General features: G+C 37.2%; 1 protein-coding gene across 1 annotated transcript; it reads left to right on the forward strand.

The window, feature by feature from the left end:
- Positions 1-12,108: 12,108 nt before the first annotated feature.
- LOC134794041 (synaptic vesicle glycoprotein 2A-like) lies at positions 12,109-24,053 on the forward strand. Its single transcript, XM_063765746.1, has 11 exons — positions 12,109-12,292; positions 17,713-17,874; positions 18,465-18,627; positions 19,050-19,171; positions 20,048-20,295; positions 20,726-20,877; positions 21,446-21,578; positions 22,144-22,260; positions 22,459-22,625; positions 23,264-23,391; positions 23,950-24,053. Exons 1-11 carry the CDS (start codon positions 12,160-12,162, stop codon positions 24,027-24,029), a joined length of 1,605 nt encoding a protein of 534 aa, XP_063621816.1. The 5' UTR covers positions 12,109-12,159; the 3' UTR covers positions 24,030-24,053.
- The last annotated feature ends 1,045 nt before the right edge of the window (positions 24,054-25,098 follow it).

Genomic DNA, 25,098 nt, shown 5'->3' on the forward strand with positions numbered 1-25,098 from the left:
ATCGGGTAAATTTGCCAGTACAGTATGCGACCTCACCCAGGCAGCTCTTCGGATCGTAGAACGCTGGTGTAGAGATTTTGACCTATCAGTTAACCCCACCAAAACAGAAATGGTAATGTTCACCAATAAAAGGGCACTTGGCAACTTTACCAGACCAACACTTTTCCAGACTGAGCTACAGCTGACCGATGAAGTTAAGTACTTAGGGCTAACGCTCGACAGTAAACTCAACTGGAACAATCACATCAACAAACGCATAGACAAGGCGGGAGTAGTCTTCTGGCAGTGCAGAAGGATGATTGGTAGGAGGTGGGGACTCAACCCGAAAATTACCCTTTGGCTCTATAAGACTATAATCCGCCCCCTACTCTGTTACGGTGCTCTGGTTTGGTGGCCAAGAACAAACCTAGGCAACGTACGAGACAAGCTACAAAGACTCCAGAGGCTCGCATGCTCGGCCACCACTGGCTGCACGAGGTCCACTCCGACTGCAGCCATGGAGGTCATGCTAAACCTTTCACCGCTGCACCTACACATACAACAAGAGGCCAGTCTCTCAGCGGTAAGGTTACGAACCCTCAATATATGGTCTAACACCACAGGAGCTCTTCACACAGCATGCCTGGAAAAAGTATACAGCGAATTTCCAGTGCTCATGGCGGGCACGGATCGAATTCACAAACAAGCCATCTTTGACAAAAGGTACAAAATACAATTATTTGAGGACGACAACTACGAAGGACTCAATCCCCGGGAGCTGAGAATCTTCACTGATGGGTCCAAAACAGACAGCGGATCAGGCTCTGGAACCTTTTCAGAAGACCTGAACATGTCAATCACCACTCCGCTAGGAGCCCATAACTCGGTATTCCAGGCTGAGTGCATGGGCATCATTAACGCGGCGGCTGCCATCACTGCAAGGAAGGTAGTAGGATCCTCCATCCGCATACTCTCCGACAGTAGAGCAGTCTTAATGGCCCTAAAAAGCCATATAGTCACATCCAAACTTATACACGAATGCCACGAACGACTAATGGAGGTATGTCAGAACAATAAGATCACCTTACAATGGATCAAAGGACACAGTGGATCCCGAGGTAACGACGCCGCGGACGAGCTCGCCAGACAAGGATCGGGTGCGGGGGCGATTGGCCCGGAACCGATCCTCCCGATACCGTTTAGTAAGGTACGCTCAATGCTGCTGGCACGTACAGGGAAACTACACACAGAACACTGGCTAAACCAAACTGGATGCAGACAGGCCAAGCAAGCCATGCCGAGCATGAACGGTAAGCTCACAAGGGCGCTCCTTCAACTAGGAAAGGTTCGACTGAGTATGGTAACCAGTGTCATAACAGGTCATGGACTTTTTAACAAACATCTTTTTATAACAGGTGTCACAGACAGTCCCCTATGCCGTGGATGCATGGAGGAAGAAGAAACAGCCTCTCACGTGGTGTTGGAATGCAGCGGATTGGCCCCATACAGGGCAAAACATCTCGGATCCCCGAGTGACCTCCCCGAGGTCCTACTCAACATCAAAGGTCTGATAGGATTCCTCGAGGAGCTGGGCTGGCAAGACTAGTCCACCCCCTATCACGCAAAATAGGCGCAAGACGTCGAGTTGCGGAAAATCGCCCGAACTACAATACAATACAATACAAGCCCGGAGCTCCGTCAAAAACTCAAGTTTTATCAACGCAACCTATCTATTTTTGTGCCTTAAGATAAATGAGATCAATATAGGCCCTAATGCCCGGACATTTTTGAAACTGGCAATATATTGGAGAGGCGTATAAATGTCAAAGGTCGATGGCTGTAGTGTTTACATAACCGATTACCCTTTGAACGCTAAAGGCCACTTGCACCATTCACTAGGCCGGGGTTAACCGGTTAAACCTGGAGATACCATGGTTATTAGTACAATTTGACACTGGGTTAACGGTTTAACAAGTTAACACAGGGTTAGTAAATGCTGCAAGTGGCCCTTAGCGTTCGCGTGCATTTTACAATTTGACTACGTCTACATTGAAGTAATTATTTACTATTAAATCCATAAAAGAGATAAATGATCACAAAACATTAACTGTATTTGTAAGCCAATGTAATCTTTCAGCGCAATTTCTCCGCATTGGATATTTTAAAAATAATTAGAGAAAATACAAAGAGGCCAATTCAAACTTAATATTTTGATATCAATCTAAGTGATGCAATTTAGCCATCATTCGGCAGTGCGTCTTGCTCGCGCCAATACGTGTACGGACAAGTACGAGCGAAAGACAACTAAAGGACATAATTTAGATATTATAATTATCAAATGTAGGTACGTTCGAATTGGCCTCTAGATCTAATAAAGAAAGAAAAGAAATAAAAAAAGAAATAAATAATAAAAGAATAAAAATATTCTTTGAATTTGAAAATTTTGATATAAAATTTCATGTTCAGAAGCCGCATTTTAAGGGTAACCATTTCTGACCGCAGCTGCACTACTAGTACGAACGCGTCGGTGTTATTGTCAATTTCCATAGTAAAATGAATGGTAGTACTGCTGTCGTTGGAAATGGAATGTCACCTTAATTCACACAACTCAGCTGACGTAAGTCGCACACAAAGAGAACAGAGCCTCCTCCGTTGGACCGGAGACATCAATTTGTAGCGAAAACGATCCTTTTGTTAGCTCAAGTTGTGATCCCACCGCTTTCAGAGTATAGGGAAACATTCGACTCAGACAAACTGATATAGGGAGAGCCCTGTATGTACGACCACAAAACATTAACTTAATTTGTAATCCAAATACATCTTATCTTATCTTATCTTATTGTTTTCTGGGGCCCTTGCGGATACACTTCGACCCGTAGGGATCTTTTGTGCAATTACCCCCTATTACTCAAGATCTTTTCCCACCATATCCATGTGTCGGATGATGGAGCTCATGGGTAGCGTTTTAAAGTCCTTTGGTTCCAGATATCCTGCTCCAAAGTTCTTCATTCTTTGTCTGGCGAGGACGTGACATTCACACATTAAGTGTTTTAATTTACTGTCTCTTCCTCTTCGCCACACATACGACAATCGGTGTTGTCAGAGAATCCAAATACATAGTAGGTAGGTAATCTTTCATAACACTGAAACGCATTGTAATTATAAAAAAAAAATGAAAAAATGTAATGTTTTTGTTTTGAGTTCATAGATCGACGAATCCAGCAACATAAAAACTAGTCTGATGTATTCAAATGGTACTTAAATACAAAATACAGTACGTAGCGGCCCCCTTTTTTAAGTAACTTTCGTTAAATTCAAATAATCACGATTATTTAGCAGTGGGGTCATTCTCGCATTTCGTGCAAATCGGTATTATTTGCAATTTACCAAAAATGTGATGGTGTTTTTGAATATCTGTTAATGCACGGTTGTAATATAGGACCTTAAGTATATTGGCCCGCCATGAACAATTCTAAAAAGGTGGTTATTTTCTTTATATTTACAATTAACCCCCACTATTTTCATTCCTCTCTGCATGTAACGCGTGAAGTTATAACTTTGACCTCCATTTGAACCTTAAGATACTAAAAATAGAAAATTCGTTGTTGGTTCAGTAAACAAGTAATTTAGTTATGTTTTATATCGTATAATATTATACGCTAAGAAATTAATAATAAAACTATACAGCCTTATAAGTGTATGGTCCAAGCAATTCCTTCATTACCGACGCGAGAAATGGATTAGCTATATTTTGCTATATAGCAAGGGTATATAGCACTTCCCGCGGATACAACACATTGTTCGTCAGTCAGTTGGCCGGGTGCTACCGCAGCAGTCGTCCGTATGTTGCTTTTGACGAAAATACCTACGTTCTCTCGTGTCGGGAAGGAGTGTGGTTCAGATAAATCTTCATCGCCATCTAGTGATTTATACAGTAAGTACCAATTGTACATTATTAAAATTATACCTAATTGATGTGTTTTAGGGTTGCCTTTCGGGTGGATTATTCTGCGAAATCAAGGTCTGATATCAACCGACCTAGGCGACGAAAACCTCCAAAACTTCATTCATATCTGTTTCATTCATTTCTTTTCCTTCCAATTTTTCCAGGCAAGGTAATGAACGAATTTAGAAGGTAATGATAATGTATTTGAGGCAGTGCATTTAATGGAAAGAGGGTTAAGTTATTATACATAGAATGTTATTATAAGCATTTAAAACTGTATGTAATAATATATAGGGGAGCCCAACTGGTGATTTTTGGATTACTTGGACTAGAGCGCAGTAGATTAAGATAAATTGCCGCTCTACATATATTTACCATTACCAGACCGCACTCAAGGACTGTGCTGAGAAGTTTGACACGTTACTAAGACACTAAGTGAGTTGGAATTATCTGATACCTGTCGACGATAAGGTAGAGAACAAAGCAAATGTTTGGAATAAAAGGCAGAAACTACAGGAACATAAACACAGGCCGATAAGCAATAATAGTGCCTCCGCCGTCAAAAGCGACAATTCCCAATCCGTGCGTGATAAATCTCAGAAAACTGATACCAGCAGTAAAAAGCGGTGTAAAAACCTTCTCAGGGCGGTGGACCATCGCAAGCTTGAGGATCGGGCATATCTGCTGTTATTCATGGTGCAATGTCGACGAACTTAAGCTCAAAGGGGACTTCAAGACTTTCAAAATAGGAGTACCCTCGACAATGTATGAATCCTGTTTTTTTCCAACTATGTAGCCCGATAATCGTGGTCATTTCGTAAATCCAACATCAATGGGAGTCAGACAAAAACCAACCAGTAATACTTAATTCGGAATCCTGATTCGATACCTTCACTGGATCTAATTTACCAAAATGTAAGGGGTCTTAACACCAAAGTAAGTTTTTCGGGCTTCTATGCTGTTGGTCTTGACTACTTAGGTACCTGCATAAGGGGTCTTAACACCAAAGTAAGTTTTTCGGGCTTCTATGCTGTTGGTCCAGACTACTTAGGTACCTGCATATATCTTAAAGGGGTGTTTAGAGTATTTGAAGGGTCCAATACACTCCATGCTTAATCTGGTACCTACTCTCCACAAGTACATATCTTCACCATTGGAAGATTTCACGGGTAAGACCGATCCCAAAGTCAAGGTATTCTTTTCTTTCAGCTTTAGCAACGCTGTTTGAGTCCATACTCCATGGCACGTTGTCGAAACAAGTGAAACCATTATTCCTGTGCAACACTCAGCATGGTTTCAGAGCGAAACGGTCTGTGGAAACTAACCTGACCTTGGTTGACACCATCTCAGAGCATCTGGATATGGGTATCCTGGTAGACGTCCTGCATTATGATTTCCGAAAAGCCTTCAATCGTGTGGGTAACGATGTATTCCTACACAAACTAGACGCTATTGGGTTCAATCCACATTTGCTTAACATTTTTGCCAGTTATCTGCGAGATCAACCGCAGTACGCAACGACCAGCATGGCCACTTCGTACCAGATCCGTACCATAGTCGTTCTGGTGACAGCCAAGATTCAATCTTGGGGCCTTTCCTATTTGGAATAATGGTCAATGACCTGCCCTCGGTTATCAACAATGCTCGTTGTCTACTCTACGCCGACGATCTTAAATTGGTATATTGAGTTGAGAAGGAGGAGGATTGTAAGTTGCTGCAGGAGGATGTTTCATCTCTGTTCTAATGGAGTCGGGATAATAAACTGACTTTCAATGCGGCTAAGTGTCAAGTGTGTAGTTTTAATCGAGCCCTATTTCCTACACATGCACAATATTTGGACCTGAGCCAATAGACTTGGATCAATAGACTCTTGTAATAACAAGAGTCGTCTCAGTAAAGGATCTTGGGGTCATATTCGATACGCGGCTAACATTTCACGACCACATCAAAGCACTTGGCACTGTAGCTTCAGTAGATTAGGCTTTGTCACTCGCAACGTCAGAGAATTCCATGACCCTTGCCCCATAAAAGATTTTTACAATGTGCTGGTCAGAAGCAAGTTGGAGGCGTCAGCATTAGCCTGGATCCCTTACGAGTCAACGTACATTCTACTAATTGGAAAAGGTTCAAAAGAATTTCCTTAAGAGGTATTAACAAAAAATATATATTTTAGGAACCCTGGGCTTCATTTCTTTGGAGGTTAGGCGCAACTTAAGCCTCGTAGCTTGTTGGGCTTTTCGTGGAGACCCTGACTGAGGCTTGTAAGACTTTTTGTACCGGACATTAGAAATATAACCCTTAGGCTTCTCCTGGTGCATCTCCTGTTGACTCATGACTGCGTAAGATTTTGCGAGTTTATGGAGCTGCGGTGGATGGATTGGCAGTCGAGTGTATTTGGATGTGAATTTTAAATTAAAGTATGTAGTTTCTCAGTGTGTTGGTGACAAGACTGATGTAGTGCTGTGTAAATATTAAATAAATAAACAATATGAAATATGTCTTCAATCACGTAAATTGTGCTTGACAATCGCTACAAGCTAGGTGGTAAATCATAAGTCGCGATTGTCAAGCCGGAGTATTTGTTAAGACGGCTTGATCGTCTGCACAGCGCTTAAGACACGTGATTTCAATATTGTTATTTATATTAATGGTGTTAATTTTCGTTAAATTAAGTTTTTTTATTGCGATTTGATAAGTTTGTTTCATTACCGTCCACTGATAAAATTACCATCCATGCCCATTTCATTACCAGCGCGTAGTTCATTACCACCAGTCTTATTAAATGAAAAGGAATAAGGTTACGAAGGTGCCTTTAGCATAAAAGTGTCAATAAATGAATCCACAATGCATGAAAACTCAAAAATTTACCATTTAAAAGAAAATTTACAAATCGAGAGAACGTCACCGATTTGCACGAAATGAGAGAACGACCCAGTGGCGCTAGTGTGCACGTTGATGGGCTCTTAACTTACTTAGTTTCCTTTCACGCTTACCTGGGGGCCTACCGCGAATACCGAAATCCGCATATTTCGGGCATCTGTCTCTTTATTAAAGTGACTGAGAAAGATGCCCGCAATTTACGAACTTCGGTATTCGTAGTTAGGCCCTCTGTTACGTCGTTGGCAGTTGGGAACAGCATCCCAGTAAGGGTGCAACTTGTCCTCTTTCTCACTTGTAACTTATCCGCCTTCAGAGGCGACGATATAAATATAAGTGCTCTTGGAGAAAATAACCTCTGGAGTACGTTTGAGAGGCTAATGTGATCTAAAATAAACGTACTTTAAGTGAAGTGGTATACATAAGAAACCTAACTAATGACAGAAAGAAAGCAAAAGAATATGCGTTACTTTTAAGCTTCAGCACAGATTATATAATAGTTCTTACGAACAGATACTTATCTCTCAAAGAAAACGCAAATACCTACCGGTTTGATACCTACACAAAAATACAATGGAGTGACCTTCAACGTGCCGCTCCCCGCACCGTGCGCACCGGCACAACGCTTAGAAATGAATGATAAATAAGTACCTACTTTAAACAGCGGAGTGAATTAAAAGGAAATCTAAATATTAAATTATTAGTTCCATAGGCCTGGCTTCAATACTCGTAATTTAAGTCAGGTTTAGCCCGTTACGTTGGCAATTTAGCACAACCGCGTAGATTAAATAATAGTAACTATTATTATTTATTCAGTGTACTTACTAGGCACAGAAGGTTCACTCTCTAACAAAACGCGTCTATTACGAGAGATACAAGCGCAAGCGCGAGGCGTCCGTTCCGTAGTAGCAGTGCGCGGCACCTACTAACTGCTATACACCAAAACTGGTGTGGCCGCATGTAGGTTATTGTAGCGACGCGACGAAATCGCGGAGTGAGCCACGCCTGAAAACAGTTTAGATGTTTGTGACTCAAAACGTAACGCAAAATACACAAAATATTGTAATAAAACAGAGTAAATGCCACTCCCTGCAGTATCACACCCTTTCTACAAATCAAAAAATATTTCATAAATAATTTGATTTGTTCCCTAGTGGTATACTGATACGTGTTGGAAAATGGGTCTCATCCTTTAGAAATTCGCCATTTCACTCTGAATATACGCACTCTAAAAAAAAATGGTATAGAAGTATAGAGTAACATTAAACTATATTAATTTCTTTGCCGTGCTTGCGTGTTGTGCTTACTCTCTTTACAATTGACATAAATTGTTATTTTATTTTATTTTTCATTCCTACAGGTTTTTATTTTTTACTCCTAACCTAATGTGTTATTACCTAATTATATAACTATTTATTGTTTTATGTTTAAATTTGTGCCTGCGTTGTATTAATTTAGTGTACCTAAATGATGATTGTGTAGCTGTAATAATTATGTTTGACAATGTATGCTTAATACCTACCAAATACCTACTAATAAATGAATATGAATACACTTTCGCACCCATTATATGAAACGACTTATATGAAAAGATGTATTATTTACTATCCCGATACATGTAGAACGGCTTCCGTGTTAGACCGCAAAGTTTGCTTAGGACCGAGCTCAAATATTTGGAGCTGCTGATGACAAGTGGAGCCGGCATCGATTCCTGGAGGATGCTGTGTAATCTTATTTAGGAAGGAAACGATCGAGCGATGAATAGGCGATTCAGAGACAAGTAAGTATAGAAGGTTTTACTCGTAAGTATAAGATAAAATATATTTTTTTTGCTTAAACGGATGTCAGTCACCAGTCAATCGCATCACTAGAGGTGAATTTAAAAAAGGAATGGGTTTCTAACGAAACGTAATCAAAAAAATTTATGCGATTTTGTAGTTTTTATATTAAATGTATTTGGTTGTATACATAATTTATTATACCTATTTCATTTACCATAGTATGTGTATCTAACTGTAGGTTATAGGCGACTATCTATTAGGAAATTAAATACTTATCTTTCTTTTATGCCGATTTGTACAGTACGCATACCTACATCCGATGTAGATATGTGTACTGTCTACCATCTCTAATTCTCCCTCAATTGTTCAAAGATTATCTGAAAGAGATTCTTTAAAGGAAAAATTCGTCGTTGTACTATTGATGTGTGGTTTTTCCTATTTTGTTTTAATTTTTGGTACAATAAAGTGCTTTACTACTACTATTACTACTAATGTAATAATAATTCATATATTTAAAATGTCTAAATAGGGCTTTCGAATTTAAAAACGTTGCGATTAGGTACCGTAAAATGGGGTGAGTAGGGATTACGAGGGCAGTTGGGTTATGAATGGGGTGATGAGGGATGACAGTGGGGTGGGTTGGTTTTAATTATACATTCTAATAACAAATCAAGCTATTATAATGTTCATAATCCCAAAGTGTCGATCCAACAATTTTCACCCCAACTACGGGGTGAGCTGGGATTTCCTACCATTTCGTGTTTATCTCTAAAGTTATGAAATGAAGCAACAAATTATCATTGACAAACTAAAATTCATACATCCGGAACACTTTTCTTGTATATAAATCAATGTGCCACATATAAAAATAAACTTTTATCCAGGTTTGAACTTCGATTTCGTCCCTACTCACCCCATTTTACGGTACTTGAAATCTTAGATGTACGGAAGTAACAAAACAAAAAGGAATATTTTTAATTAAAATCGGGGACCGCTTTCCTGTGCTTCACCTTTGAAATTGATACTCCTGATTAATGAGATACCTATCTCAGCTTCTAATTAACTTAACTACCTATTAAATATTTCATGGGCCTCAAACTTTTACAAAGAAAATGGAAGCTAAAATCAATGAAAACTGGCAATTTCCATTCATGAGAATCAACTTCCTCAAAGATTTGACTTGAGTGTTTTCAATATTTCATATTCCTTCAATGAACTTGTAGATGTCTAAAATTGCTATTATGTATTCATAATATTCCCGAGACATTTCTTGGGAACCCGCTACGGTGCTAGCTTTGACATGCAAATGACATATCGTGGAAACTCGACGCCAAATGGAGTGTTCAGGATCCTTACTATAAGACACGTGTGATTTAGAATCGGAACAGTGCTTTTTTGCTATTAAAATTACTGAATTAGAAAAATGTATGGTTCCTAATCAGCATATTCCGGGTTTTTGTGTGCAGGAATGTTTTACACTAGCCAAAAAAAACACAATTTGAACATTTCTAAGCCCGTTTGGAGCTTATCTATTTTTTATTCATAGTTTGGTAACAATTTTACAACAAAGTTAAAAACACACGAACGGCCAGAGCCTCTACCATCAGTTTTAACATTGACATAACGCTCACGTCTACGTAATTTACTTTCTGTACATCTCGCTTCCACTATTGCTCGCATAGCGAGTACGAGCGAGATGCATAGAAAGTAAGTTACTTAAACGTGAGCGTTATGTCAATGTCAAAACTGGTGGTAGCCGTACTGATTCAAAGATCCTGATTCAATTTAAGATATACGTCAATTTGCTAAAGATACGGTATAAATCGGATATGTCAGTTGACCAGACGTATTTGTTTGATGGAACCGTGTCATATTTTTAGCAATTTTTTGACTTAAGTTTCTTAGTTCGAATCAGGCCGGAAATCATTCCCGCAACCGCATCGCATTTAAAATTCACCATGTACCTATATTCCGTAGCTTAAACTCATAGTAGGGGTACTGATTGAAGTCAAATAGATAACGATAATTTTCAAAGAGTGGAATTAAAGTCACATTTTCTGATACAGCTTTCAGAAATCACTACTGATTAGGTAGGTGCTTATTTAAATCCTGTTTAGGGTGCAGGGTATCAAAATTGGCACTGGGTGTAAGAATTGGCGCTTGCACTAGCTTTTACGAAAACGACTACCATTGGAGCATTCCACTGGTTGTACCGTACAAACGCATCTTATTCCTGTGTTGCGACTTTTTTTTCGGCATCTAAAGCAGGCGATTATTTTTCTGTGCATATTTTTGACCATTTGTCATAGAAAAGGAAACTCTTATACCTGCAAATCTTCAGAAAATTCGCGTTTGTATGGGACAAATGGTAGACAATTTCATGGAATGCTCCCATTTAGACCTTCCAGGTAAAAGAGGAAACTTGACCTCATCGGAATTATTACCATTAGTCAATTCTACCAGCCAATTTTTAACGAGCCAACTTTAACATTTTGAGGTTTTGATTGAAGTCTGCCTTTACAAATATAGTCTCGTGTGACCTTTTTCATATTTGCCCTTCATAAAACTAAAACTTTGCATTAGCCTCTTAAGTTTTTACCTATACCAAGGTGACATTACATTATATGCGTCAAAGCATTACTGTCTATTCAGAACTAAAGAATCTATAAAATTTCTCTTTGAATGGTGTCTCTCGAGGGTCTGAGTAGTTGATTTACATGACAAAGAGCTTCGGTACGTCGAAGGATTTTGGCGATGTACCTACAACATACCTAGGTACTCATAATATTCATCGCGTGACTATGAAATAATATAATATTTTCATTGCTTTATTTAAAATACCATTTAAGACAGTATTGTATGAAATTTAAATAAATTTAGTTTAGGTTAGGTAAAATACTCAACCTAACTCGGATTACTTGGAAAATAAATATTCGAACAAAATATTTTCGCATTGCTTTTGAGCGTAGGTACTTATAGTTTTAATGGTAAATAATAATGTTCAGGATCATCATTCGCCGCGTCAAGTATACCTTAACATTGTAACTGAAAGAATATTCATTAGACACCCCATTTCATGCAAATACTAACATTGTAAGTGTAATTGGAACGATATTGTGTTTTCAGTTACACGATCCCGAAGCCTCGTTCGCCCGCAAATTAAATTAAGCTCAAACGGCGGCGCACTCGCCACAGTAACTGGCATTATTGGTTTTTGCTAGGCCAATTCCCTTTACTGGAAACTAGGCAGGAATATTTAGTTATTCAGTATAAAATGAACTAATTTTATTGATACCAGCTTTGCTAGTTGATTGCTGGTGCAATCAGCAAAATATACAGGAATACATTTTTAACATTTCGGAAAGAAATTACCTTTTGCTGAGGCTGATATAAAGATAATAGTTATAAAATAACTAAGTATAATATTGAGAGCAGCACATTCCTATTTGCTTTTATACGTAACAGTAGATATTTTAAAGTAGGCGTCTTCAATGTCATGTTCGTTAATGACGAAGTAAACGCCGTATAGATAACTTGTGGTGTAATTCTACTCTAAATGTATATAATTTATTCAAAATGTCACAAAATACGAAAAATAACGTAAGTGAGAATCCTTGTGGGAGTAATATAGATACAGTGGAAATAAGTAAAATAGGAAACTTGAAGAATAATGAAGAAATCGAGTTTGAAGACGCTCTAGTTTTAGCAGGTAACTATGAATCAAATTGATTTTACTATTTACACAAGATTGCAAATTATTTAACCCTTTAACCGTCAAGATTATAAAAAATAGGTACATACAAGATTGAAGCCTCATCGATCGCCTCCTTAAAGTCTCAAAAATTCTGCATAAGAAAAAAATACAAAATGTCATTGACCACCCTATAACATCATCGTTTTGTAATTCAATGACCACTGATCATTTTTAACAAGCTTTTATTATAGTTAGGGAGGCGAATAGGGGAATTTTCGGCAATACTCGAGCGTGGCAGTTTAAGATATGAGAGATACCTTAGACCTAATAGAAAAACCTTGTAAAGTATTTAGCTCTATATGTAGTGACGCGCGCCTAGGATAGACGATCAGATTAGTAAAAAAAAATGGATAGTCTGAAATACTCGAGCGCCTCAGATTAAGATATTGGGGGTTGATTTTAGTGTTTAAAGACTAAATTTAACTAATCTGACGATAAGTCCTTGACGCCGCCGAGTTATAGGGTCGCGAACTTGTAAAAAAAAAACGTTAATCCGGCATTCTCGAGCGCGATTTTTTTATTTTTTATTTTGAAGAATATAATCTAAAACTTACTAAAAATACAAAATCTGCCGGTTTCCGCATGACCGGAAGTGTGGAGGAGCCATTTCGTCTTCCTAAGAACGCGTTGCGGCATATAAGTCGCGAACGATACATTTTACAAAAAAAAAGTTTAAATAAACAAAAAAGGTAATTTTATTGTCATTCTTAAATTCCCCGTTTTATCAAGGAGAAAGAAAGGAAAAAAAAGAAACCAAAAAACCTTTTTCGGTCAGATTAAGAGAACCCACCAACATTTTTGTCAGATTAAAAAAATATGCTTTCAGGATACCGAGATAAACCTCCCCTATGAAAATCTGACGCGCTCGAGTATTTCAAAAAACTTTTTTTTTTTGCATTTTCAAAAATTCATCGTAACTTATCGTCACGCCGAAATCGTCAGTTTTTTTAAAGGAAGCTTCCTTGGGGCCTACTTAACACCCCTTCCGAAAATCTGACGCGCTCGAGTAAATTTTTTTTTTTTGCATTTTTGACTACTTTATATGCCTACCCCCACCACGCAAACCGGCAGATTAGTATACCGTTGTTATCAGAGGCACTCGGGGCATACGTAGTATGAATATCTGACGCGCTCGAGAATGCCCAAGTAACTGTTTTTTTTAACATTTTTGAAAAACCGTACACGCCAAACCCACCGCTAAAATGGTTTTTGCCATACGAGCTTTTCTTTTCGAAATTATTTTATCTTTCGATTTTGATAGGTCTCGACGGCGCCGTTGAATTACGCCATTTAGCTACCTCGCCTCCCTAACTATTAGGTCGACCTGTATGTAACTATGTAATGGAATCTAAGGTAACTAATTTAACCATCTTCCAAGGATCGTAGCGTCATGAAAATTGGCAGCTGTATGTAGTTCTGATGACAATACAATAATATGGTACTGTCGAACTGATCTGATGATGGATGGATGATGAAACAACGCAACCTAATTGTGTTAGGGGTTTTTAGAATTGTCTCGATGAGTATTAGTTGTCTGTCGTAAGAAAAGTACAGTCAGCGATAAAAGCTTGTACCAAAAATTAAATTTTTGCCAAAAACTTATTTACAGAATAGGTATTAAGCAAGTGTGAATGCATATCAAGCGTTTTTTATTTGTTTTTGGAAAAGTGTCATTATTATATTTCAAATAAACATAAAATTACATTAAATAATTTTATTATAACTACCTACTTTATACATTGACAGATCGGTATCGTATCGCTGTGACATAATTATATTAGAAACATTGTTCGAATTGGGCCGTAGCTATTCTATACTGAAATAACACTGCAGGGTAATGATGTAGAAGTTATAGAACTAAAAAAAAATGGAAATTAGACATGTTTCCAGTTTCTTTATTACCTACCTAAAATGCCGTGTGTCTTCATGAAGAATAAAATTGACAAATGTTTTCTCTTTTTTTTTTTCTATCTAGCAAATATACCTAATCTAATTTTCGTGTGAGTTTTTTCATAACATTAATTTGTCCTTGATTAAAACGAGTAAAAATTCAATATTAAAACTACAATTTTGTGGAAGCCCCATCTAAAGTGATGACTAACAATAAGTATGATCACGCGGTCAAAAGTGAAACAGAAAAGACGCAGCAGACTCAGTGCCTGTGATGTACATTTCTGTAAGTGTAAACGCTATAAATACTTATTCAAAATGAATTGGGAAGCTAAATATGCCACAATAAAATGTCATGGTTGTACCAATGTAAACTTGATAACGAATCATCTGTTTCTGATAAGACTATTTAATAATTGTGCTCTCGGTTTGTAATGTTTATTTATATTTACGTAACATTGGTGTGAGAACGGCCATCTTATCAAGGTTTTTCATGTAATTTAATATGAGATAATTTCATAATGTGATACCTCCGACGTTTCGAGGATGGCGTGGTCGCCGTGGTCTCGGAGAAGACTGGCTACAACGCCGTTTTGCCGCCTTGCTGTTGGATTTTCTACTTTATAATCTAGTTTATAAGTATAATATTTATTTAAGTTTGATACAAATAATACCTATTTACCTACTGGTAAAGTACGGACGCTAAACATAAACCCCCTTATTCATAAAACTTTACGGGCCTGATTTAATCAATTTATGTTTTATCCCTTTCTTACAAATACATAAGTCAAAAGGACAGATAAAGACAAACGATTCATAGCTAATTCAGGCCAGTAACGCGTTTATGAATAATGGTAACATTTCATTTCTGACCGCAGCTGCACTACTGGTACTGAACGCGTCGGTGTTATTGTCAATTTCCATATTAAAATGAACGGTAGTGCAGCTGTCGTTGGAAATGGACTGTCACCTTAACGCCATAAGAATTTCGTACATCGACCCGCCTGTTCCTATATCTATCGCGGTGCCATATTGATATGCCGAAAAAAAATACGCCGATTTTTGTTTCGCCGACAACGATTCGCAGACGGGTTGTTTGGCAGAGTAACGATTCGCCGAATCTCGTTACGCATAATAGTCGTTTGCGAGAGTAGTCAATAAGCAGAACATTGATACGCATATTTACTATTCGTAGAATAATCATTTAGTAACTGTCATAATTACCCGAGAATCCGTTGGTCGAAACACAATAGGTCGAATGTTCATTTGGCATTAATATTAAATGTTCGTTTTTTTAGCATTAGAAAAAAGGGGTACCTAATGATTCTCCGTTAAACTTTTAGCAGATCATCGATTCGCCGACAACGATTCGCCGAACATCGTTTCGCAGAGTCATTTATTTGTCAATGTAACTTCTGGTCAACTAACGTTACGTAGATTCTTAGTTCACATACCGTTCAGTTTGCTTCTGTGTAAATTCGCAGAACTATTATTGGATGATTTCCATTTGGCAGAGTAATCATTTCGTTTAAGCAATGTTTAGTCGAATAACGTTTCACATTTTACATATAAGTCGTTATTTTCTTAACAAAAGAATGAAATAAAATATTATCATTTTTTAAGTAAATGCGTTAAGTATATGTATATAAAGTTACGAAGAAGTTAGCGAATATGTAGTGTCAAACTCGTGGTAAGGCTACAGTTGCACTTCATGAAATTGGTGGCTTTCAGGAGGAAATGCTTGAGTTACTTTAGAAAATACCGAAATCATAATACACATGCCTTTAAAAATTGAGGGGTTCCGTCAATTCCTCATGGATTACAACATCAGATCAGAACCAAAATTATTATGGGAATACCTCGCAGGTAACTTTTTTCAAACAAAAAAAGAATAACTCAATTCGGACCATGGGTGCTGGAGGAATCGCTAAACATACTACTTTAAAAAAATCATCATAATTATCATCAACAATCATCATCATCAGGTGCACTTCATCAATAATTGAAATCTCACCTTATTTTATATATTTTTTTAGCATTAGAAAGAAGGTAAGTGACGTTGACATGTCTTTTAATTAAAACGCTTTTTAAAAATCAGTAACTAAGTATTACTTATGAAAGCAGAAGAATATAAATGATCGTATTAGATTCGTGAATGTTACATATTTGCCATGACTTATTTTTAAAAAGAGTGTTTCAATTAAAAGACACGTCAAGATTGTTTACCTTTTTTCTAATGCTAAAAAAACGAACATTCAATATTAATGCCAAATGAACATTCGACCTATTGTGTTTTGACCAATGGTTTCTCCGGGTAATTATGACAGTTACTAAATGATTATTCTACGAATAGTAAATTAGCGTATCAATTGTTCTGCTTATTGACTACTCTCGCAAACGACTATTATGCGTAACGAGATTCGGCGAATCGTTACTCTGCCAAACAACCCGTCTGCGAATCGTTGTCGGCGAAACAAAAATCGGCGTATTTTTTTTCGGAATATCAATAGGGCACCAGAAAAAAGGTAAACAATCTTGACGTGTCTTTGAATTGAAAAACTCTTTTTAAAAATAAGTCATGGCAAATATGTAACATTCACGAATCTAATACGATCATTTATATTCTTCTGCTTTCATAAGTAAATAATACTTAGTTACTGATTTTTAAAAACCGTTTTTCAATTTAAAGGCATGTCAACGTCGCTTACCTTTTTTCTAATGCTAAAAAAAAACGAAATATAGCAGAACTTCTCTCTTATTTATGACTAGACTAGGATATGGCTAACCTACACAACAACATTGAGTCTGATAAACATGGTGTTAGATACATTTAATTATATACTTATTTTCACGTAGGTAGGTATACAAATGACCATACAATTACAATCTACGTTGCATAGATACAATATACCTACCTATGCTTTTGTTCATATTTAGGTTAAAAATTGATTAAAACCCAAACCAGAAGCAATCACGGTATTCTATACCGGTACCTACTAGTTTGTTTATGACACAAACTAACAACGGCAGCAGGATGTAAGTATGTGATTCTTAGGTAGTCAACGACTCATATGTAAAATGTGAAACGTTATTCGACTAAACATTGCTTAAACGAAACGATTACTTTGCCAAATGGAAATCGTCCAATAATAGTTCTGCGATTTTACACAGAAGCAAACTGAACGGTATGTGAACCAAGAGTCTACGTAACGTTAGTTGACCGAAAGTTACATTTACAAATAAATAACTTTGCGAAACGATGTTCGGCGAATCGTTGTCGGCGGATCGATAATCTGCTAAAAGTTTTTCGGAGAATCATTAGGTACCCATCTATCGCACGCTGTTTCTCCCATGATGGCGACGCTCAATACCACTGTGCGAGCGGGACAGCCATATACGCGTGGGACAGAAATAGGAACAGGTGGGTCGATGTACGAAATTCTTTGTGATCATCATCAGTACTTTACACACTTTATATTTTACAGGTTTCGGCAAGTACAACTATAGATTGTTGATTCTCAGCATTTACTCATTGCTGGCCGCTATTGCAGAGGTTTTTAGCGTTGGCATCATTGTAGCAACGAGCCAATGCGACTTGGAGCTCGGCGTGTTTGAGAAGGGAATCATCGGCTCAGTGCCTATCTTGGGTAATTATTGTATACCTATGTACAGTCGCCATCAGATATATGGGAGCGGACAGGGCGCTTACAAATATCTAAACACGCCTCTATTGTCAAGGCGTTACAGTGCGTGTCCAGATATTTCTGAGCACCTCGGCCGCTCCGATATAATATATTTGATGGCGACTGTACTTGTACGACTTTAGATGTGAACTTCAATGATATTATCACATATAACCTGTTTGCGCCTAGTAAAACCTCACCTCAACTCATTTATTGAGTAACTGACGATAGGGACGCCGCAATACGTAGAAGTGAGATGCAGATATCTCTACCGTGTCTAACATGGTCTAACATATAACTGCGTCCCTGTCGTCAGTTACTGAATTAAGTACTTAAGGTGTGTGAAGCGCTTAACAATCACTGAGCTAAGCTGCAGACGGACATCGCGAATTTGTAAGATCCAACGCAGTGGGTATTTCACTGCAAGGGATCCTTCGGCATATTACTGAGGCATCCTCAGGGATGCAGAGGTATGTTTGGGAATTCCGAGGCATCCCTTGCCGTGCCATGCCGCTAGTTGGCGCCAGTCTTAAGTGGTAAATGTACTCTTACAGGTGTAATTGCAAGTGCTCACTTCTGGGGCTACCTCGCCGACACCAGAGGTCGCCTCTACACCCTCCATATTACTATAATAGGCACAGCTATCTTTGCCTTCATGTGTAGTTTTGCTAATCATTGGATATTTCTGATGGTAGCTAAACTGTTTTCTGCTATATTGTAAGTAGTGTTTCATACATCTTATTTTAATAAGTCAATTCTATTCTTTGTCACGATACAATACCTTGAAAACAGCAACATTTAAGATTGTATCGTGGTTTTTAGAACTTTTTAGTTACCTATAAACATGAGTTTTTGCACTCAAAACAAACAATTCAAATGAATTGTTTTCTTAAATATTTCCTTTAACCACAAATACCCATTTACATAGATCTTGGCTCAAAGTTACCTTTATTTAATTTTCTGAACGATTTCGTATAAGGCTTATCGTTCTTTTCGAGTTCTGTTCGTATCTGCACAGCACCAAATAAGGATTATCGTTGTTTTATGTATTTTCTTACGTTTAATATGAATTTGACGCAAAATTTGAACCAATTTACACTTATAAAAGTATGAAAAATTTAATTTTGTTCTTATTTAAGTGCATGCGGCACGAATGCCGTTATATTTTCTCTGCTCGGAGAGAGCACGCTGCAGACCCACAGAGCGCGGTTCCTTCTCTACGCTTCAACGGGCATTATGTTCAGTCAAGCTGTTATCTGTGGTAAGTTTCAACACTTTCTACAATGAAAACATGAAGGAAAATGTTTCGTGTACTTATAAATACTGAATATTATTTATTTATGTAGTTTATAAGTAAAAAAAAAAACATTAAAAGTAACTATGAATTAAAGATTTAAAAACTAAACTAAAATTAAATAAACATACTTAAAAATTAAATACTTCCTTTACTTATTAATGCCGGGGGCACACTAACGGGAAACGCCGGGAAACGCCGTTGAATATCGCGATTATTGACATAATTTCAGACTGGGATTTATCGCGATTAATCAACGGCGTTTCCCGTTAGTGTGGCCCCGGCATAACTGGTAACTTCTTCCAAATTATAGGCATAGGTTACCGTCTGATGTAAAGAATGCTGCATCAGATGTCATTTTTATAAACAAACTCAAGCGCCGCCTGATCCAAAAGGAATTTTATTCGGGGAATTTCTGGAAGGGTAGTTTTATATTATTTGTTCTTATTGGATTCAGCTTTGGCGACGTCTAAGGTTAATAACTGTTTATGTTTAGGTTCTGATTCACGATTGATATCATTGTCAACTAAATCAAAGATGTAGACCATCTCAATATGCTTGATGATAGCTCCATATGATATACAATGTCATCTAAATCCGTTCTGCGGTTATTGATTCCACATACAAACCTCCTCCCCCCTTCACATCTTTTAACGATGATTTTTGAGATGAAAAGCTCGTATATCCTATCTCTATTTACACAAAATTTCAACACATACGGTTCAACGGTTTAATCGTGAAGAGGAATTTAAAAAAGTTTTTATTTTTTTTATATTTTTACCTCGGAATGGTGTGATAAATGAAATCGGCATCCCCGATTTATACGAAAACTTATTGTTTCAGCGGTAGCATACCCAACCCTTCAACTTAATTTCGCCTTCTTCATACCGTTCCTCAACTTCGTATACCGGCCGTGGCGTCTACTGAACCAAGTGATCGCTCTCCTCAGTATCCTCAACTATTTCCTTCTAAAGTGTTATGTGTTGGAGAGCCCTAAGTTCTACGTTTCGAAAGGCGAGCATGACAAGGGCATGGAAATATTGAAGCAGATGTTTGCTGTGAACAGTGGGCGAAGCAAAGATGAATTTAGCGTAAGTACCTATATAATTTTCCATGTTATAAAAGGGAAGATTTGAGATATAGCAAAATAAAGTGAAAGCATTTTGGTAAATAGAGTTAGATCAAGAAAAGTCTGCAGAGATTTTGACAGCACTCACAGTGCAGGTGTTATTTTAAGCGTCTTACTTGTATGAAATTATGTCGTTTAAATAACACTGTTTTCTTGGTCTAACTCTAATCATTTGTTAATGTTCAAAATTGATGCTCCAAAGATATATATTTATATCATTATATGATTCGTCTAAAAGTCTAACATCAGATTCAACAGCAATAACAATATTTTTGACTGAAATAAAGATGTAATAACAAATAAATTTACAAAATAAAATAGACACGACAAACATGAAATATTCTTGTTGTAATATAACTAACGCTAATTCGATTTCTTTAACATTTTTCTAGGTTAAGCAAATTGTTCTAAATGAAGACGAAAACAAAACGAAGAGCTCTAACTTTTTCCAATCAATATGGAATCAAACGACGCCGTTGTTTAATAAGAAGCACCTCAAGAACACGCTGCTTATTTTTGGGATTAGCGTACCAACATATTGTATGTGAGTAGACAATCCTTACCTGAGCAGAGCTAATAATACTTGGCCAATATTAGATTAGGGAATTGAACGGGAACCGAGATTAAGGCAGGAATAGGTTATTATTCCAACATCAACAGACTTGAATACCGATAGTTTCCTCTTTTTCTATTCAAAGTTGTATTCAATGCATGTAATGTCGCGTGTAAAATTTTTATCATCAAAAATTATGAAATCTAAATGGCGCTGATAATGATGTAAAGGTGACGTTCGGGTGTCAACTACAGCTGCGTTACAGTTGCGGCGTCGTTGTTGCCACCGCTGTATCTGTCAATTTCCTTGATAAAATGAGCGACGGAATAAACGTCATAATCGCGGCAGTAATGCGGCGGCGAACGTCACTCACTGCGATTCCGTAACGTCACCTTTTTTTAAGCAGCGGTGTGTGGAGCATGCGATATAAACGGTACGCTTACGATGCGTGATTGCGATTCCGTAACGTCACCGTTTTTTAAGCAGCTGTGTGGTCGGGCCTTAAGTATATAAGTATTAATATACACCTATATCTATTTATTATATACTTTACTTCCAGATGCCCTCCGTTCTCCGTATGGATGCCGTACATATTCAACAACTACAAGAACTTGGGGGAGCCTGGAATGAGTTTCTGCGAAATGTTTAACGTTCGAACTTACTCAGGGAACGAGACTATATTTACTGAGGCGGTTAGTGTACATTTACTTGTTTTAAGTTAATATGAGAAACTTTAATTTTCATCTTGTAACTAAGTTGTGAGTCAGACTTCAAAATTATTTTGGAATAGGTTACTAAATAAATGGATTTCATTTTCTTTTTTTTTTGGTCGCAACTTTGTTGTTCTTGGTGCAACGTTGTTGTCGATGTTGGTTAGTTTTTGTTAAAGATCATAAATTAATAAATAAATATTGGACTTTTTTACAGTAACTTCAATAAGGCTTCATCATCATAGCTAAATATGTATTATATAAAAAATCATTTATTTACATACAATATATATACAGTGGTACTACTAAACGAAATTAATAAATAGCTTAAATCTAAAATAGGCCCTTGAGGCATTGTACCAAGGATGCTGGCGGCATTTCCTCGCTGTATCGCAATGCTGATACGTTGTGCGAGGTAGCCGCCAGCTCTTCGGTCACCAGTTACGTCAACCAGACGCTAATATGTATATTAATTACTGATAAACTGGAGTTACTTTGAACCGTGGAAAATAATCGATTTTTAAATTTGGCTTTTAAAACTTTGCAGGATTTGGTTTGCGACGACACCGTAGTTCCGTTCACGTTCGCCGCCATCACCGGCTTCGCGTGCACCATCACCGTCGTCTCTATCATCAGCGTTGTCATCGTGAAGTACATCGGGAAGGTATAGTCTGGCAAACACGCGACCGGCGGCGCGGCCAGCGGCAAATCAAGGCCGTTCATACTTTCATACATTTAGCCGAGCGCAATGTAGGTATGAATCGGCATATAATTATATAAACACACAACAATTTTATAAAATTAATTTCGAATTTTAGCAAGGTAAGCACATTTGACGGTATTTATTAAGTTTTTTTCTTAGAAATGGACCTACATAGGCTTCCACTTGCTCGCGACCACGCTGGCCGCGATCATCGACTTCGTGCCCATCGAGTGGGGCGTCGTGGCGTTCGTCGGCATGATGTGCAATGTGGTATGCATGGGCATCACCACCAGCTACGCTGTTGAACTGTTTCCTACGTATATGAGGTGACTGACTTGTTTCTATATGTTTGTCGCTTTTATCAAAGTTGTAAAACAAACCGGAATACGCCCACTGTCCATCAGAACGTTAAGTTCTCTTGGAGAAAGTCGCACTTGATTCTTGAGCTATTTTGAAGTTTTAACAGTAATTGCAATGATTTTAAAGCAACGATTATTGAAAACAGAGCAATATATCTTGTACTATTTAAATGTATTGTCCTATTTAAACGGTCTAAGCGTTGTTGAAATGTTGAGTATATTCATCACAGTAGTTGTATGCACAACACGTTAATCTGTGTATTCGTAATCGTACTTAGATTGATTCGGAAACTTGCTCCCACCCCTTCCTCCTTCATATATTATCATCTTTTGCAGCAATAAGTACAAATATATGTAATCCATTCATACGCACTTTTAGAGCATGATGCGTCCCTACTTATATTATAAATGCGAAAGTAACTTTGTCTGTCTGTCTATTAGAAGAAGTGTGTTATGGAGATAGTTTGAAGCTCGAGGAAGGAAGTATAGTTTTTATCATCATCATTATCACCTCACGCTGACGAAATCGTGGGCAGAAGCATTAACATACCTACCTATTAGGGTATTGAATCAAACGATGACGAATCATCCATTTTTGTTTACAGGGCCATGGTTGTCGGCCTATCAATGATGTTCGGCCGGGGCATTTCGTTCGTATTCTTTAACATCATTGGAGGACAACTGATGAATAATTGTAGCAACTTCTTTTTATATTTAGCTGTGTTCTTATTCGGTAAGCGTATATAACTTATTCACTACTAAAATGTGATTATTGTAGAAGCGAAAATATTTTTTTTTTGTAATTCAGTATGCGATAATAACTAATACCCCGTTTTTGTAAGATTAGAATTTTTATAACCTGAAAAGTAGGTATATCTAATATTACGGTACAACAATACTCGTATGTAATTGACAAAATAATTCAGTGCTTAGTTACTCAGATTTAATTTTGGAGGAATAAAATACCACTTACTTCTTTTAAGTTATATTTTTTTTATCTGAATAAAAAACGGGGTATATAGCTCTTATACATACAAAAATAGACTTTACACAATTAAAAATTTTAAAAATCTGTAATTAATGTTTTATCCAATCTCAAATGGACAATTCAATACATCGTATTTTCTCGGAAACATTCGTATTTGTCATGCTACTTCAGTCAACCTCAGTACTTTTTGTACCGAGACTGACTGAAATAGCAAGACACGTTCGTACGTTTCCGTGAAAATACGATGGAAAATAATTATGCACTACATCTAGTACCAACATATTTTACTTTTATTTGTTTCAGCCGGTGCCTCCCTGGGTCTATTTCTGCCATCGGATAAAAAACCTACTGAAAACAAATGTGACGACGTTTCATCTTCCTAATAGTACACGATAAAACTCCATGATGTCAACTGCACTGCAGTTAGACTTATTAATTATATGACCCATACATTTATACGACTACAAGTTAAATAAAAATAATAATTAAGTTAATTACCTACTTAAATTACGTAGTTTTGAATTTTTATTTTATTAACCAGGTTATCTACCTACTGATAAATCTTTTAGTGCAATTAATAGACCTATTGCATAATATAATGGCAATTTTAAATTCAACATGATTATATGTAGGATTATAAAACTCAGAATACCTACAACCGATAGAATACTAATCTTATAATTAGGAAATAAATTGAAAATTTAAATGTACATATGTACATATGTACAGTTATTCCGTTAGGCCGACCGGTCTGGCCTAGTGGGTAGTGACCCTGCCTATGAAGCCGATGGTCCCGGGTTCGAACCCTGGTAAGGGCATTTATTTGTATGATGATACAGATATTAAAATTTATTCCTGAGTCATGGTTGTTTTCTATGTATTTAAGTATTTATATATATCGTTGTCTGAGTACCCACAACACAAGCCTTCTTGAGCTTACCGTGGGGCTTAGTCAATTTGTGTAAAAACGTCCTATAATATTTATTATTTATTTATTATTCCATGTGAAATTTCTGTACTTCAGTATAAAAATACACATTTTCGATTTGGTATCACACAACCTAAAAAAAGTGTAAAATACATTACCAATTTTGCATTCACAGACGCAAGAGAAAACCAGTACTTAGGTTTTTAATTTGGCACATACAAAAAGTCCACAAAACAGCTGTGTTTTATAAATACGCATTTAACAACCACACAAAAGCTCTCAATACCGGTATTTAATGGCTTAAACCACAGCCACATTGATAAAATCAAGCGCCAACATAAGAAGCGTAAGGGCCTTTATATCGTATACCACTTAGTACCTTTTTTAAATGAGCCTTTAGAAATCCTTTCGGCACGTTTAAAATGCTAATTGAACATGAATACCTACCTAATCTGTTTAGACTGATTACTCATTTACTAGATAGAGGAAAATGCTTGCCCAAGCGTGTATTGCAAGTTAATATA

The sequence above is a fragment of the Cydia splendana genome, chromosome 9 (assembly GCF_910591565.1).
Source record: "Cydia splendana chromosome 9, ilCydSple1.2, whole genome shotgun sequence".
NCBI lineage: Eukaryota > Metazoa > Arthropoda > Insecta > Lepidoptera > Tortricidae > Cydia > Cydia splendana.